Source organism: Ambystoma mexicanum, chromosome 9, assembly GCF_040938575.1.
Source record: "Ambystoma mexicanum isolate Mex_15411 chromosome 9, UKY_AmexF1_1, whole genome shotgun sequence".
Classification (NCBI taxonomy): domain Eukaryota; kingdom Metazoa; phylum Chordata; class Amphibia; order Caudata; family Ambystomatidae; genus Ambystoma; species Ambystoma mexicanum.
In genome coordinates, this window is record NC_090931.1 from 1,488,468,749 (window position 1) to 1,488,483,413 (window position 14,665).

The following is a 14,665-nucleotide window of genomic DNA, read 5'->3' on the forward strand; positions in this document are numbered from 1 at the left end:
GATCAGCGAATTCATAACTTTTTGTAATTTAAAAATAAATTTATTAAGAAATTGGATTAATAGGAAACCTTAGCTAACTACAAAAACACACAAAAGAAAAAAATAGAAAACAAAAGGGAAAAAAAGAGAAGAAAAGCAATTAAATGCGATTTAACATAAAATCTCTCGATCTCTGTCTAACGCTTCAGACACTACTACAGGGGAACTAATTCAGTATGGTTTGAGCTCTGGGTTTGCTTTTGTGCTGGATTCTGGGCATGAGGGGGTGGGCATATTTGTGAATTTGTTTTGGGGGCATGTATGGTTCTTCCATTTGGTTGTTGACCATTGTTTCTCTCTTACAGGGAAGCCGCGTCTGGCTACGGGAGAAGGACCAGCTGCTGCCTTGCACCATCACCTGCTGCGCGGACCGGTCAGTGGTCTTCAGTTCGGACTATGGCGAGGTGAGTAGACCTGGGCGGGGTCCTTGTGGTGCATGAGCTGAAGGGTGGCGAGTTGTTCATTGCCTGTATGATCTCGTCTAAGTGCTGTGGAGCAGTCGGGGATGGTGAGTAGTTCCTTGTGTGGTTGATCTGGTGTAGGGGCTATGGAGCAGTCGGGGGTGGTGGGTAGTTCATTGTGTGGTTGGTCTGGTGTAGGGGCTATGGACCTGTGAACAGTCTATTGTGTGGCCTGTATGGTGATGCCTAGGTTCAGTGGTGATGGTTCCGGGCGATGACGCACTGCTCCTAGAGTAGTGGTTGTTTTGCAGTCTGTCTATCCCCGGTCAGCGTGTACTGTGTGATGGACAGCAGTGATAAAATGTGGTCCATTATCGGACCAAATTACTCTCTGCAAGCCAAACCTAGGGAAATATTCCCTAAGCATGGTCTTTGCCGTTGACAATGCTGTGGCATCTTTTAGTGGGAAAGCTTAAACCCTTTTGCTAAAGGCACAGATCACAACTTTGGCATATTTATAGTTTTGGCAACGTTCCATCTCAATGAAATCAAAATGGATCACCTCAAAGGACATGGAGGGGGGACCAAAACTGCCCTTCGGTGTCAGTGTTCGCTTCCCAATGTTATGTTGCAAACATATCATGCATCTCTGGACCAAACGTTCAGCAGTTTTCTGGATATTCGCGTTATACCAGACAGGATCTAATTGTTGACAAATCTTTTTAGCACATATGTGTGTTGGGCCATCAGCCATGGTGACCTTAGCAGTGACATAGGCATTGGGTAGCATCCATCTTTGCTTCTCATTATCCACCCAACAACCCTCATCGTCTAGACCCGCTGGACCCTCAGCCCACTGTTTTTATTTCTTCTGGAGTAGCTTCAGCCTGAATTTCTTTTACACTGCTAAACCAGTCGTCCATCATCAAGTATCGGTAACTCGTCTTGCTGAATTGAGCATGTACATCTTTGAGTGCAAATCAGTAGCAGGTGTTTGGCTATTCTGTCAAAAAAAGCGTTTCTTTTTCCTACATCGTCCGTTACTTTTTGATGTGTGGCACACTTCATTATTGCTAGTTGTGTAGGAAGCACAAGTGCTGATAGTAACCGGACTATCGGAGTGCCATGTTGAATTTTTGTTCCATGTGAGGTCAAGAATGCTCTCTCAGCCCATAGTCGGCCAAAATTATGAACCACCCCAAATGCGATTTGGCTATCGGTATATATGTTTACACTAAGCCCCTCAGAAATTTCACAAGCTCTGGTTAATGCAATAATCTCTGCAGCTTGCGCAGAGTTATGCGGAATTCGTTTACTCTCCACAACAGTGCTTAATGTGGTGATTGCATAAGCAGCGGTAGATGTACCACCATCAAATCTGCGGGACAACGTACCTTTTTCTTCATAAATTCATCTTATATATACTCAACCATCACCTGTAACACTTTCCTTTGCATTGCCGGAGCATACTGACTAAACGTGTAATGCACTTCAATGGGAGGAATTGAAACATCGGAAATCCATCTAAGAGCGTCGCTTGTGCAAATGCTCATTTCTTCAATTATTGGTGTCAATGGATGAAGAAATCGCTTCTGCACATAGGAAGCCTGCCGTCCATTATCATCCATCACATCTTTCTGTAACCGATCTAGCTCCCTTTTAAACCCAAATAACTTCTCTACATGCTCGTATACATTCGCTGCAGTGTCCCTTGAGCGGGCAAGGACATTCAAATCCCTCAAACCCTGTGGAACATTCATGTCCATCAAATCACTCCATATAAAAAACTAAATAAGTTCCCATTCGTTCTATCAAAATATTCTGTTCAGGAATACCACCTTATCAGAAATCGCAACTAAAACAGCCGATTCATCACCCTCTTCTATGTACTTTTTAGCCCACGTATACAAATCTCTCTTTCGGTCTTCAGATACTGTGCCTATGTTCGCTATTCATCATTCTACTTTGCTGTTTGAACACAGCGAGCCACTATTCTTGGATCAGCTACTGCCCCTTTCAACCACTACAGGTGGATAAGAAACACCTGGAAAAGAGGGTTCATGCAATTCTTGTTCAAAAGGTAGTGGAGGCAATACCACTGGTGGCGCAGATGGAATTGCGGGGACGGCAACTGTTGGCACAGGTGGAGGTGCAGGATGAGGAACAACGGGAAGAGGCACATAAGGAGGTGGTGCAGTTGAAACAGTTCTGCATTCATTCAATATTTTATTAATTAACTCATTTGATGTATGAAAATCCTGAGGGATATATCTTTTGCACATCTAGTTGGAAAGCCCTGTCCATACTTCTAAGAGATTCTGACTGTTTCTGCTGATCATGCAGCAATGCTTTCCCAGCATTCGTCATGTGTCTACACACACGCTTTTCTCTACTTTTGAGTTGCTGCATAGCTTCCTTCCTCCAATCTCTAACTGCATTAAATCCTGCAGGCCTAGCCTTTTTTTCTAAACAATACAGATTCTAAATACTCTAGGCGGGCAATTTCAAAACTACCATAAACTGGCCACTGAAGTTCGGAAACATGTCTGGTCTGTCTGTGCCAAATTTCACTAAATACGATAGCTCCCAGGCCATACTTATAATACATTAAATAAGCCGGCAACCAATCGGGTGGCGCCAGTTGGCCTTGTTTTCAAAGATTGTCTTTTCCTGCGGAAATAAAACCCTGCAACAGGATCACAATTTCCGAGGCATGGTTAAATCGCGATCTTACCTGGCTATGTTTGTTTCTGCAGAGCCAACACTTGCAACAAATGTCAGGATTTTTAGGAATCGGGGCACCACTCGCCTGATTTCAAATCGAAGGGTCTGATCGGACATCAAAACATTGTGCCTGGCGTTTTTGCAAAACAGGCCTCGATACACGGACCCCCGTCGTGATGCCCTACTACCGTCCAGGGATTGGGCATGCAGTAATGCAGAGGAATCACGTCTCACTTTGCAGGGCTCCCCGTCACTCTCCGATCCCGGTCCGGTAGCCTCGTCTTCGTCTAGCGATGTGGCATCGATCTTGAGGATCCCTATTTGTGTGCCATCTGAAAGATAAAAAATATGAAGGTGTAATACCACCTAATAGAAATACGCCGGTCATGAGGTCAAGGTATAATGTACATTTATTAACTGGCAGCTGTCTGGCTCTCAACACCCTGCAATGTGTGCAAGCAGACACCGTGACATGACAGAGTGCTGGACATTTCAAATACACGTACATTTATACAGATTTTCCACAATCCCGGACACATCGTCCAGCCCCTCTTCATGTCATACATTTACCTAGGGTTCATGGCCTATCCACATAGCTAAGTCATGTTTAAATATCTTTGAATAGTTTGTTGTTTTCCTTTAAACACTTCATATGTTTTCTAAATATAGGACACAAGGTTAACAGTCCTTATTTTACTCCCTTATATTTGTCTAGCGTTTGTTCTTGAGCTTAAACTCGGCTTACTTTCATGGAGCGAAAACAAAGATTTCTGCAAGAAGAGCATGTTCGCTATTCATCATTCTACTTTGCTGTTTGAACACAGAAGGCACTATTGGAACAGATGGTATCTAAATTACTGATTAGTATGGCTTTTGTTTAACTCCAAGGTTAATCAGTGTTAGACAAACAATCTACTTTAGCAGCTTCAACATTCGTATCTACGTTGATATCGTGGAAACGGTACAAAGTTAATTTTGCTCTGCTGGAGCCAAAAACACAATTCTAAACATGGGACAGAAAGCAGGAGGCAATAAAAATGGCAGATGACTCAAAATGGCAGCATATTCGGCCTGTTTCAGGTTCATTCAATGCAATTTATATTGCGATGTGAATGTGCTTAGGCCAATAGTTTACTATCAGGCGGTATTCATGCAAAATATACTTTTACACTCCGACACTGGGTCTATTGATATGGCCTGGGCAGTCTGCTGTCCTCTGCCACTGGATCTATTGATATGGCCTGGGCAGGGTGCTGTCGTCGACCACTGGATCTACTGATATGGCCTGGGCAGGCTGCTGTCCTCCGCCACTGGATCTATTGATATGGCCTGGGCAGGCTGCTGTCCTCCGCCACTGGATCTATTGATATGGCCTGGGCAAGTAAATCGATTTGAAAGACCCTTGCCATCTGAGCCCTGGGCTGGGCAATAACTCAAGCGCCACCCGTGTGTGTCTGGTGGTGAAGAGGGGGCAAATATTTTCCTATATAGCGCATCGTGATATGATATGGCATTTGTAACGCGCTTATACACAAGTGTTTCAATTCTAGATAACTCCCCTTTTTAATTGCTGAGGGAATGTGTTAATATTCTGCAGTGTACTTTCTGTACTGCCTGTCTTTTAATTGACCGCGAAAGAATGAAAGGTGGAGTCTGCCTTGCCATCCTAACTTGGGATCCAATGCCTGCCCTTATGTCAGTGGCCAAGGCGCGGGGCTTTCAGACAGGGGGGTAGCGTGCCGGATGGGGCACTGTCACCTGTTAGAAGAAAAGGTGCAAGGAAGCTTTCCTACATTTTTAAAACCATTTGAAAGGGGGAGGGGTGGGGACCCAGGTGTTTGTGCTTCGCTCCGATGTGTATAATGAATGGACTGACGTGTTTCTGTACCATAGTTCGTGTTCTGATGCGACGTGTGAAATAAGGCATTGGGCCAGGATTTTGAATCTGGTGACAATTGCCTCCATGGAGGACTCCTTTGGAGAAACAAAAAACCTGCAATGAGCCTTTTATCTCAGGAGGAGCCGGAGCACCTCCACACTGCAGGAGCAGTGTTTCACTCAGGAGGAGAACGGATTATCACCAGCCGTAAGGTAGGCCCCTGGCCCCATCCAGCTGAATTTCTACAATTTATCATCTGCAGCAGAGATCGCTGCAATATCTGAAAGAGCACTGCTTAATTTCTTCTAAGTGCAACTATCCAGCTACCGCTTTGTTATTGCCCATATATCTATGCCTTGAACCACCATCTGAGTGCTAGCCTCCTTTGTTTGCCGCGAGGTCTAGTCACTGAAAGATGGCCGCCTGCAAAAGTTCTATGGCTGCCCGCCCTGGCCGAACTATCCACCAGGTGCACTTCCCACGACCTGATTGGTCACCCACTGCATTTCTGCAGCCTATCCGACACCGGCAGGTAATAGCCGGCACACCCACAAAGGCACACACATCAAGGCTCTGCTCCTGTCTTGAGCCTGTCCTGAGCCGTACGGGCCGAGGGCCCCGCCGTGGTTCCCCACCCTCCACGCTCAACTCGACCCCCCCTGGTAAGTGATCGGAACTACCGCCTGAACTGTAAGCCTCCAACACCTACTGTATACCTAACCGTCATAAGATTAGCCCGGACGACGTCTGCGTGTCTAACGTATGTTTATTGCATCGTCCTGCCACTCGAGCCCTGCACGCATGCTAATTACTCGAACACGTCTGTCTATCTGCTTAACTACTGTACCAGACAGCGTTTTTCGAAAATAAGTAACTAACTATGTCCAACTAATTCACTATTGTCCAATGCTGCCTCTATGACTGCATATATTGCCCTCTGCCTAATGCTGCCCCAGTGCTGCCTCTATGATTGCATATATTGCCCTTTGCTTAACGCTGCCCCAGTGCTGCCTCTGTGATTGCATATATGGCCCTTTGCCTAACACTGCCCCAGTGCTGCCTCTGTGATTGCATATATTGCCCTTTGCCTAACGCTGCCCCAGTGCTGCTTCTATGATTGCATATATTGCCCTTTGCTTAACGCTGCCCCAGTGCTGCCTCTATGATTGCATATATTGCCCTCTGCTTAATGCTGCCCCAGTGCTGCCTCTATGATTGCATATATTGCCCTCTGCCTAATGCTGCCCCAGTGCTGCCTCTATGATTGCATATATTGCCCTCTGCCTAATGCTGCCCCAGTGCTGCCTCTGATTGCATATATTGCCCTCTGCCTAATGCTGCCCCAGTGCTGCCTCTGTGATTGCATATATTGCCCTTTGCCTAACGCTGCCCCAGTGCTGCTTCTATGATTGCATATATTGCCCTTTGCTTAATGCTGCCCCAGTGCTGCCTCTATGATTGCATATATTGCCCTCTGCCTAATGCTGCCCCAGTGCTGCCTCTATGATTGCATATATTGCCCTCTGCCTAATGCTGCCCCAGTGCTGCCTCTATGATTGCATATATTGCCCTCTGCCTAATGCTGCCCCAGTGCTGCCTCTATGATTGCATATATTGCCCTCTGTCTAATGCTGCCCCAGTGCTGCCTCTATGATTGCATATATTGCCCTTTGCCTAACGCTGCCCCAGTGCTGCCTCTATGATTGCATATATTGCTCTTTGCCTAACGCTGCCCCAGTGCTGCCTCTATGATTGCATATATTGCCCTCTGCCTAACGCTGCCCCAGTGCTGCCTCTATGATTGCATATATTGCCCTCTGCCTAATGCTGCCCCAGTGCTGCCTCTATGACTGCATATATTGCCCTCTGTCTAAGGCTGCCCCAGTGCTGCCTCTATGATTGCATATATTGCCCTTTGCCTAACGCTGCCCCAGTGCTGCCTCTATAATTGCATATATTGCTCTTTGCCTAACGCTGCCCCAGTGCTGCCTCTATGATTGCATATATTGCCCTTTGCCTAACGCTGCCCCAGTGCTGCCTCTATGATTGCATATATTGCCCTCTGCCTAATGCTGCCCCAGTGCTGCCTCTATGACTGCATAGATTGCCCTCTGCCTAACTCTGCCCCAGTGCTGCCTCTATGATTGCATATATTGCCCTCTGCCTAACGCTGCCCCAGTGCTGCCTCTATGATTGCATATATTGCCCTCTGCCTAACGCTGCCCCAGTGCTGCCTCTATGACTGCATAGATTGCCCTCTGCCTAACGCTGCCCCAGTGCTGCCTCTATGATTGCATATATTGCCCTCTGCCTAACGCTGCCCCAGTGCTGCCTCTATGATATCATATATTGCCCTCTGCCTAATGCTGCCCCAGTGCTGCCTCTATGACTGCATAGATTGCCCTCTGCCTAATGCTGCCCCAGTGCTGCCTCTATGACTGCATATATTGCCCTTTGCCTAACGCTGCCCCAGTGCTGCCTCTATGATTGCATATATTGCCCTCTGCCTAATGCTGCCCCAGTGCTGCCTCTATGACTGCATATATTGCCCTTTGCCTAACGCTGCCCCAGTGCTGCCTCTATGATTGCATATATTGCCCTCTGCCTAACGCTGCCCCAGTGCTGCCTCTATGATTGCATATATTGCCCTCTGCCTAACGCTGCCCCAGTGCTGCCTCTATGACTGCATAGATTGCCCTCTGCCTAACGCTGCCCCAGTGCTGCCTCTATGATTGCATATATTGCCCTCTGCCTAACGCTGCCCCAGTGCTGCCTCTATGATATCATATATTGCCCTCTGCCTAATGCTGCCCCAGTGCTGCCTCTATGACTGCATAGATTGCCCTCTGCCTAACGCTGCCCCAGTGCTGCCTCTATGATTGCATATATTGCCCTCTGCCTAATGCTGCCCCAGTGCTGCCTCTATGACTGCATAGATTGCCCTCTGCCTAACTCTGCCCCAGTGCTGCCTCTATGATTGCATATATTGCCCTCTGCCTAACGCTGCCCCAGTGCTGCCTCTATGATTGCATATATTGCCCTCTGCCTAACGCTGCCCCAGTGCTGCCTCTATGACTGCATAGATTGCCCTCTGCCTAACGCTGCCCCAGTGCTGCCTCTATGATTGCATATATTGCCCTCTGCCTAACGCTGCCCCAGTGCTGCCTCTATGATATCATATATTGCCCTCTGCCTAATGCTGCCCCAGTGCTGCCTCTATGACTGCATAGATTGCCCTCTGCCTAACGCTGCCCCAGTGCTGCCTCTATGATTGCATATATTGCCCTCTGCCTAATGCTGCCCCAGTGCTGCCTCTATGACTGCATATATTGCCCTTTGCCTAACGCTGCCCCAGTGCTGCCTCTATGATTGCATATATTGCCCTCTGCCTAATGCTGCCCCAGTGCTGCCTCTATGACTGCATATATTGCCCTTTGCCCGTTGCTGCCTCAAGATTGCCTTCTATGACGGCATACATTACCGATTGCCCAATGCTGACTCTATGACTGCATGTATTGCCGCCCATACTCGCTCTTGTTACCTATGCCACGCTCACGTTGTCAGTAACTATTAGATGTCAGATAGGCATCTCTTGCTTACCTCACGCACACGCTCTGGCACCCTGTCCTAGAAGCACCACACCTCCCTACTGCCAAGTTCCACCCACTTGTTAACTTTACCCAGTTATCCCCTGCAAGCTATCAACTCGCTAGACCCTAGCCTCCACTTTCTGCCACTCCCTAGGAGCGCAGCCGCCCATGATGGCCATACTGACCATGGCCACGCTCCTCCCCTTACTCCACAATCTTTCACCACAGAACTGCACCAACGCGACTATTCCACTTTACCCAGAACCACTATCACCAGTGGAATGGATAAAGAGATTTGCATGCCGCCCACACCTCTCATACCATGCCCTACACCTCTAAGAAACACACGACTAGGCTCTCGCCTCGTTCTACCTACTACCCGCAACCTGAAGGTAGCGCCACCCATCAAGTTCAGAAACGCCAGACTCAGCTACCGCACTAGCCTGAGCCACAAATCCGCTAGAATGATCACCAACCAAACCAAGAACCATAGGCAGCAGACACCGCACACCGATTCCACAGTTAGCCAAAACTGCACAACACCCTACATTCTGCCACCCACAAACGTTACCCCCACTTCCATTCCCATTAAGGGTGCCCTCATTAATGCCTGCTCCTTGGTAGCCCACGCCACCAGTGTTGCAGATCTTACCACCGCAAACCACCTAGACTTCATCGCGATCACTGAAATGTGGCTCCATCTAGCAGCTGGTCCTACCTAGCCTTAGCCATCCCTGATAACTATAACATCATCCGTGCTGACAGAAAAACTGGAATAGGAGGGGGGAGTGGCCATTATTGCTAAATCCAACCCAAACATCAGAGAAGCAACTAACACAACCCTGCCATCAGCCGAACTCGTATCCATCAAACTTCCATTATCCAACACCCAAACCATTGTCCTACACATTATATACAGACCTCCAGGTGCCCTGTCCACCATTGAAGAGGATATCTCTCTCCTACTCACCACTCACACCAAACCTAAATCACCAATTATCATCATGGGTGATTTCAACCTGGGACTCAATGACCCCAACGACGATCACGCTCCCTCTCTCAATGACACCATTACTCACTTAGGCCTCACTCAACACATCAACAAACCAACACATACAAAAGGAAGATCCTTAGACTGGCTAGCAGACGCCAACTGTAACCTCTCACTGACGGACATCACACCTTGTGCTTGGACCGACCATCACCTTATCACCTTCTCCCTAACCAGATTTGTACCCAAAACGAATACTCTCCAGAAATAATCGCAACATCACTATGGAAAACCTTAGACCACTCCTTATGCCCATCACTAAAGCCAACCTTCCTACTCAGAATGACAACCCCTCCACCCTGGTAGATCTTTACAACAACACGTTGGAACTAGCCCTCAACCAGATAGCTCCACTCAAACAACGAAAAGCCAAACCCATTGCCCATACCAGCAAATGGTTCTCAGCAGAACTAAAGGATCTCTGCAACATAAAAAGAGCTGCAGAAACTAGCTGGATAAAAGCCCCATCTCTCTCTCTACTAAAGACAAATTCTCTACAGCTGATTCCATCTACAAATCTGCTATCGTAAACGCCAAAAAAGAGATTTATAACCTGAGAATTCACAGCGCCAAATCTGGCACAAAAGAATTATTCTCGATACTAAGAGAACTTGAATCACCTTTGCCACCCACAGAGGACTGCACTAAGGACAAGGCCTGGTGCAACAATATCCAACTAGCCCTCTCAAAGAAAATTGCCCTTCTACAAGCTAAGATTGAAGCCAAAAAAGCCAACCTTGCCGCCAAAGACAACCTTAATAGTAAAAAAGACCTCACCATTCCCAACTGCCCCCCTTTCCACTTGTCCCCAGTCACTGAGGAGGAAGTAGTTATCAGCTGTTCCCAGTGCTCAGCCATTCCAGGCTTTGCAGCTCCGCTCCAGTGTGTCTGTCTTCGGCACTCCCATTGATCAGCTGTTCCCAGTGCTCAGCCATTCCAGGCTTTGCAGCTCCGCTCCAGCGTGTCTTTCTTCGGCACCCCCATTGATCAGCTGTTGCCAGTGCTCAGCCATTCCAGGCTTTGCAGCTCCGCTCCAGTGTGTCTGTCTTCGGCACTCCCATTGATCAGCTGTTCCCAGTGCTCAGCCATTCCAGGCTCCGTAGCTCCGGTCCAGCGTGTCTTTATTTTTTTCTTGTTTTATTATTTAAGCACATGTGCAACTGGCTTTAGATCGCTGCAGACCCAGCAGTGAGGGGATACTTTGGATTAGTTATATGAGGCGTGTATGCGGGGTGATTACACTAATGGGGGCGGTTTAGAGCTAACACAATGACTACAAGCAGGTGTATGTTGTCTCGCGTTCTTGCGTATTCTGGTTGTAGGCTTGTACTCGGGATGGGGAAAATAAAGCTAAAATCGAAGGCTTTTTGACCAACCCGATTTTCTGGTGGTTTATTGTGGTGTTTTTTTACTTGTCTCGAGTCCTCTTTCTCCAGTGGAGTGTTGCGTTAGCCCTTTGTGTGGTGTATAAGCCTTCCACGTGCCTGCCCGGATGCTACTGTGAGTAAAGCCTCTTGCTCTGGTTTGCCTGGTACTAGGAGGGGGGGAACTGGGAACCAAAAGAGTCCCTGCAGTGCAGACCATTGTCAAAGCGGCCCCATTTACACATATTAAGCAAACCCAACCCAATTCCTATGACAACACGTGTTGCCACACATGCGCCCCGTGGCGTAGAGTCCTAGCGGGACATCCCCGCAGCTCCCTATAGGCCAGTCCACCCATGCCTGGTGCGTGCACATGTGTGCTCCTGCCTTGCGTTGCTGCAGCACAGCCAGCTTTTGGTGGAGGGGTGAGGTTGGAGACAGTGGGGGGGTGGAGGCCTCGGGGGAAGGAGATGAAAGCCACACGCTCTCCGGGCACTGAACTCCAGGAAGGAATGCGAGGAAATGAGGAAACGCGGCCAGTCCTCAGAACCGTCCACCCTCGGGGTCAGGCGGCCTCAGGGTCGCGGAATGCGGCGATGGGAGCGTCACTCATTGACGGAGCCTGTCCTCTGGCTCGAGCGTCACGGGGATTCTGGAAGGGCTGTGGGAAAGCTGTCCCGTCACGCGGTGACCCAGTGGGACAGGATGTGGGTGGGTGGGCGCCTGGACGGGGCGGTGGTGGGCAGGGGGGGATGGGGTAGCTGCGGTCTTCCTCCAGGAAGGAGAGTTCGTTTGTCACTGCTCCGGGTACTTGTAACCAGCACCAGCGTCTTTAAGTCGTGACTTAGCACCAGTGGTCGAAATGGGGGAAAAACTGGTGGGGGATCCCACAAGGGCAGGGGTAGGGGCGGAGTTGCGGGAGGAGGGGGGTGCTTTAATGTCCAAATTAGTAGTTTTAAACGGCGCTATTTCTTTCATGCTGCTTCTTTTCCAAACTATAGATCGATTGCACTTTAAACCACTTCCATGGCACTGGTGAGGGGTTACTTCAATATGCGTGTAATAGTTTTCACCAGTGTTGCTGTGTATATATTCTTTAAAATGCACAATTTTCATCCTATTTTATTAAAAAACAACACTTTCCCCTTGGGTACTAATCAAACAGGGTGATTTCTGTTCGCCACAAGCAACGTTTTCTTTGACTGGAACCACACCCGGCACAGCTCCTGCAGCTCGCCTCCGAAAGCAGTTGGGTGGCTGCATTGTGTGGGATAGTTTCAATGTTAATAGCGCTATTTATTCATGGAATGTTTGTCAGATTCCTGTATATTTATTTATGCTGTTTGTCGGATACAGATATCCGACCAACATTGCAGAAGTAAATAAATAATTGGGGTCCATGTATCCGACAAACATTGCATAAATAAATAAACTGGGTCAGTCTGAGAACTGTAACTTCCCCTGGTGACCCCTTTTACGGGGTCACCAGAGGAAGTTGCAGTTCGCTTTTTCTGCAGCTGTGACCTGTATCAAAGTCCTGCTGTGTACACGCAGGAGGACGGAGCCAGCAGAGTGCTCATGGCGGCAATGAGCTGCTCCGCCCCCCCCCCTTACTCTGTGCCGTCGCAGGCGTTTTCCTTTCCATTTTTTCAAAATAATTTGGTTTCTGCAGAGGCTGACTCTGGCTGGATCCTGAGATCTGGCTACACATCTGGTCCCCAAGTTCAAGACAGTTCCACAAAACTCAAGGTTCCCTCCCCAAGTTCCACTTGTACTTATTTTCAATCTTCAAAGGCAGCTCCAGGCCAACTTTATACTCCTTCTGGTTTCTTAACAGTTCAGTCAGATTGCTTTCTCCTGTTTCACTTCATCAATTTCTATGGCTTTCACAATTGGGGTTCCCTGGTCTAAGCGCAGTTGTCAGACCGCGCGGTCCACCCATCGCAGGTTGCGCACACAGGGACCCTAGGCTCTCGAGCCCACACAGGTGCTTCTGGATTTGTGCCTGTGTGCTGGTTCCCACTCACTTAGCTTCCCTTCGTCAGCCCCCTGGCTTTGCCACAGTGTGTGCTTTCCTTTGCCAGTCTTTTGGCCTTGCCACAATGTATTTTCATATGTAGCTCATTTCATGGTGGTTTTGTTCCTTCCTCACCTTGTTTTCATGCTCTCTCGCAATCTTGCATACTTGCTTTCTTTTGAGCTTCATACGACTCGTGCTTTGCCATCAATAGGGAATATTTGAATTTTACACCACAGCATATCGTTGCCTAAAACCTTCCTTTAGTTTTGTATTCAATTGTGATTTCTCACTCTGCCATTTGTATATTATATTGTACTTGTATTTTCCTTTCAACCAGTTGCTTTAAGTTAATTTCTGCTGGCATATGCTTTCTCATTCATTCTTCATCCAATTCTGCTTTCGCACACAGCCCCAGGAGCGCCCCGTTCGAGTACTCTACCCACTACACTCACCGGTCCCGGGCAACTCCTCTGGGCAGCTGTGCTTTTGGTACAGGCTCTGCCGACACTTTTATCTTCACACGCGAGCCCCGTTCCCACTTCCTTTTCTCTTCCAGTCTCGACAGCAGCGCCGCACTCTATGCATGGATGCTGTCGGACCCCTTTCTTCTGTGTCCACAGCTGCTGCTGCGCACCTCCGACCATCAAGGCTTCCACACTATTGTCCTTGCGGCCTTCTTGGCCCTGGACTCCATGGTTCCTTGGGGTCGTCTGCCGTCGTCCTGGCTCCATCTCGGCTGCCTCCTCGCACACAGGATTCCTTGCTGGTCTACGTGCTGCCGATATCCTCCCTTCTCATACACAAGTGCCACTTGACCGGTTGCCGGTGTGAGTCCCAAATTGGAATTGCCTGGTTGCAATTAGTGAAGCAGTTGGGACATGCCTGATCTTTACAATGCTCTGCAGGCTTCTTCCTCGTCTCAGTACTAGCGTGGTGAAATGACTTACTAGTGTTCACTACTCCTAGTCGCTTCTTCCTTGTCCCAGTACCATAGTGGGTTGAATGAGGGAAAATGTGGGGCGATGTGTTGCAATAGCCCACAAAGGCTGGGGAGCCTTTATTAGGGAAAGGGTGATACCGTGTCTCATTATTAACCTTTCTCTATTTTACCCTCTTTCCGTGGCTTCTGGATGTATAATATTTTCTGATGTTACCCTGGCTAGAGGGAAAGGGGTCGCAATATTATGGGATTACAAGTTCATCATGGAATGTGAAGGGGGAGTACCACGTCTCTCTGAGAGACGTCCTCTTCCCCAATCCCCAAGGACCCTTCACCCAGGTGATTGGCTTCTCCACCCTCCCGGCTCAGGATCCAAAAGCAATGGCCTTTCCCTGGCCACCTGAGAAGAGGACCCATGGGGAGTAGATGTGAGTAGAGGTGGCCAAGCCTGGGCCGGCCTGGGGTCTAATGGGGGCTCCATCCTGACCCTCGTTTCGGGCTGGTACCCCTGGATGCCACAGGTCTGCCACGGGCCCCACCATTGCTGACCAGTGTACAGGAAAGGTGAAGAAAACAATAAAAAAGCAGCGTGGCTGCGTGCAGGCCCGCTCACACACCACCATCCGAGTCCTGACTTCCTGTCCCGCCCCCAGACAA

The 14,665-nt window shown here is 48.6% G+C and overlaps 1 protein-coding gene across 1 annotated transcript in view; it reads left to right on the plus strand.

The window, feature by feature from the left end:
- LOC138489261 (unconventional myosin-X-like) overlaps nucleotides 1-14,665 on the plus strand; it is a 788,454-nt gene that overhangs the window by 244,464 nt on the left and 529,325 nt on the right. The window contains exon 2 of the mRNA XM_069616957.1: nucleotides 345-443. Within this exon, the coding sequence (XP_069473058.1) occupies nucleotides 345-443 (99 nt within the window). The remainder of the gene's footprint in view (nucleotides 1-344; nucleotides 444-14,665) is intronic.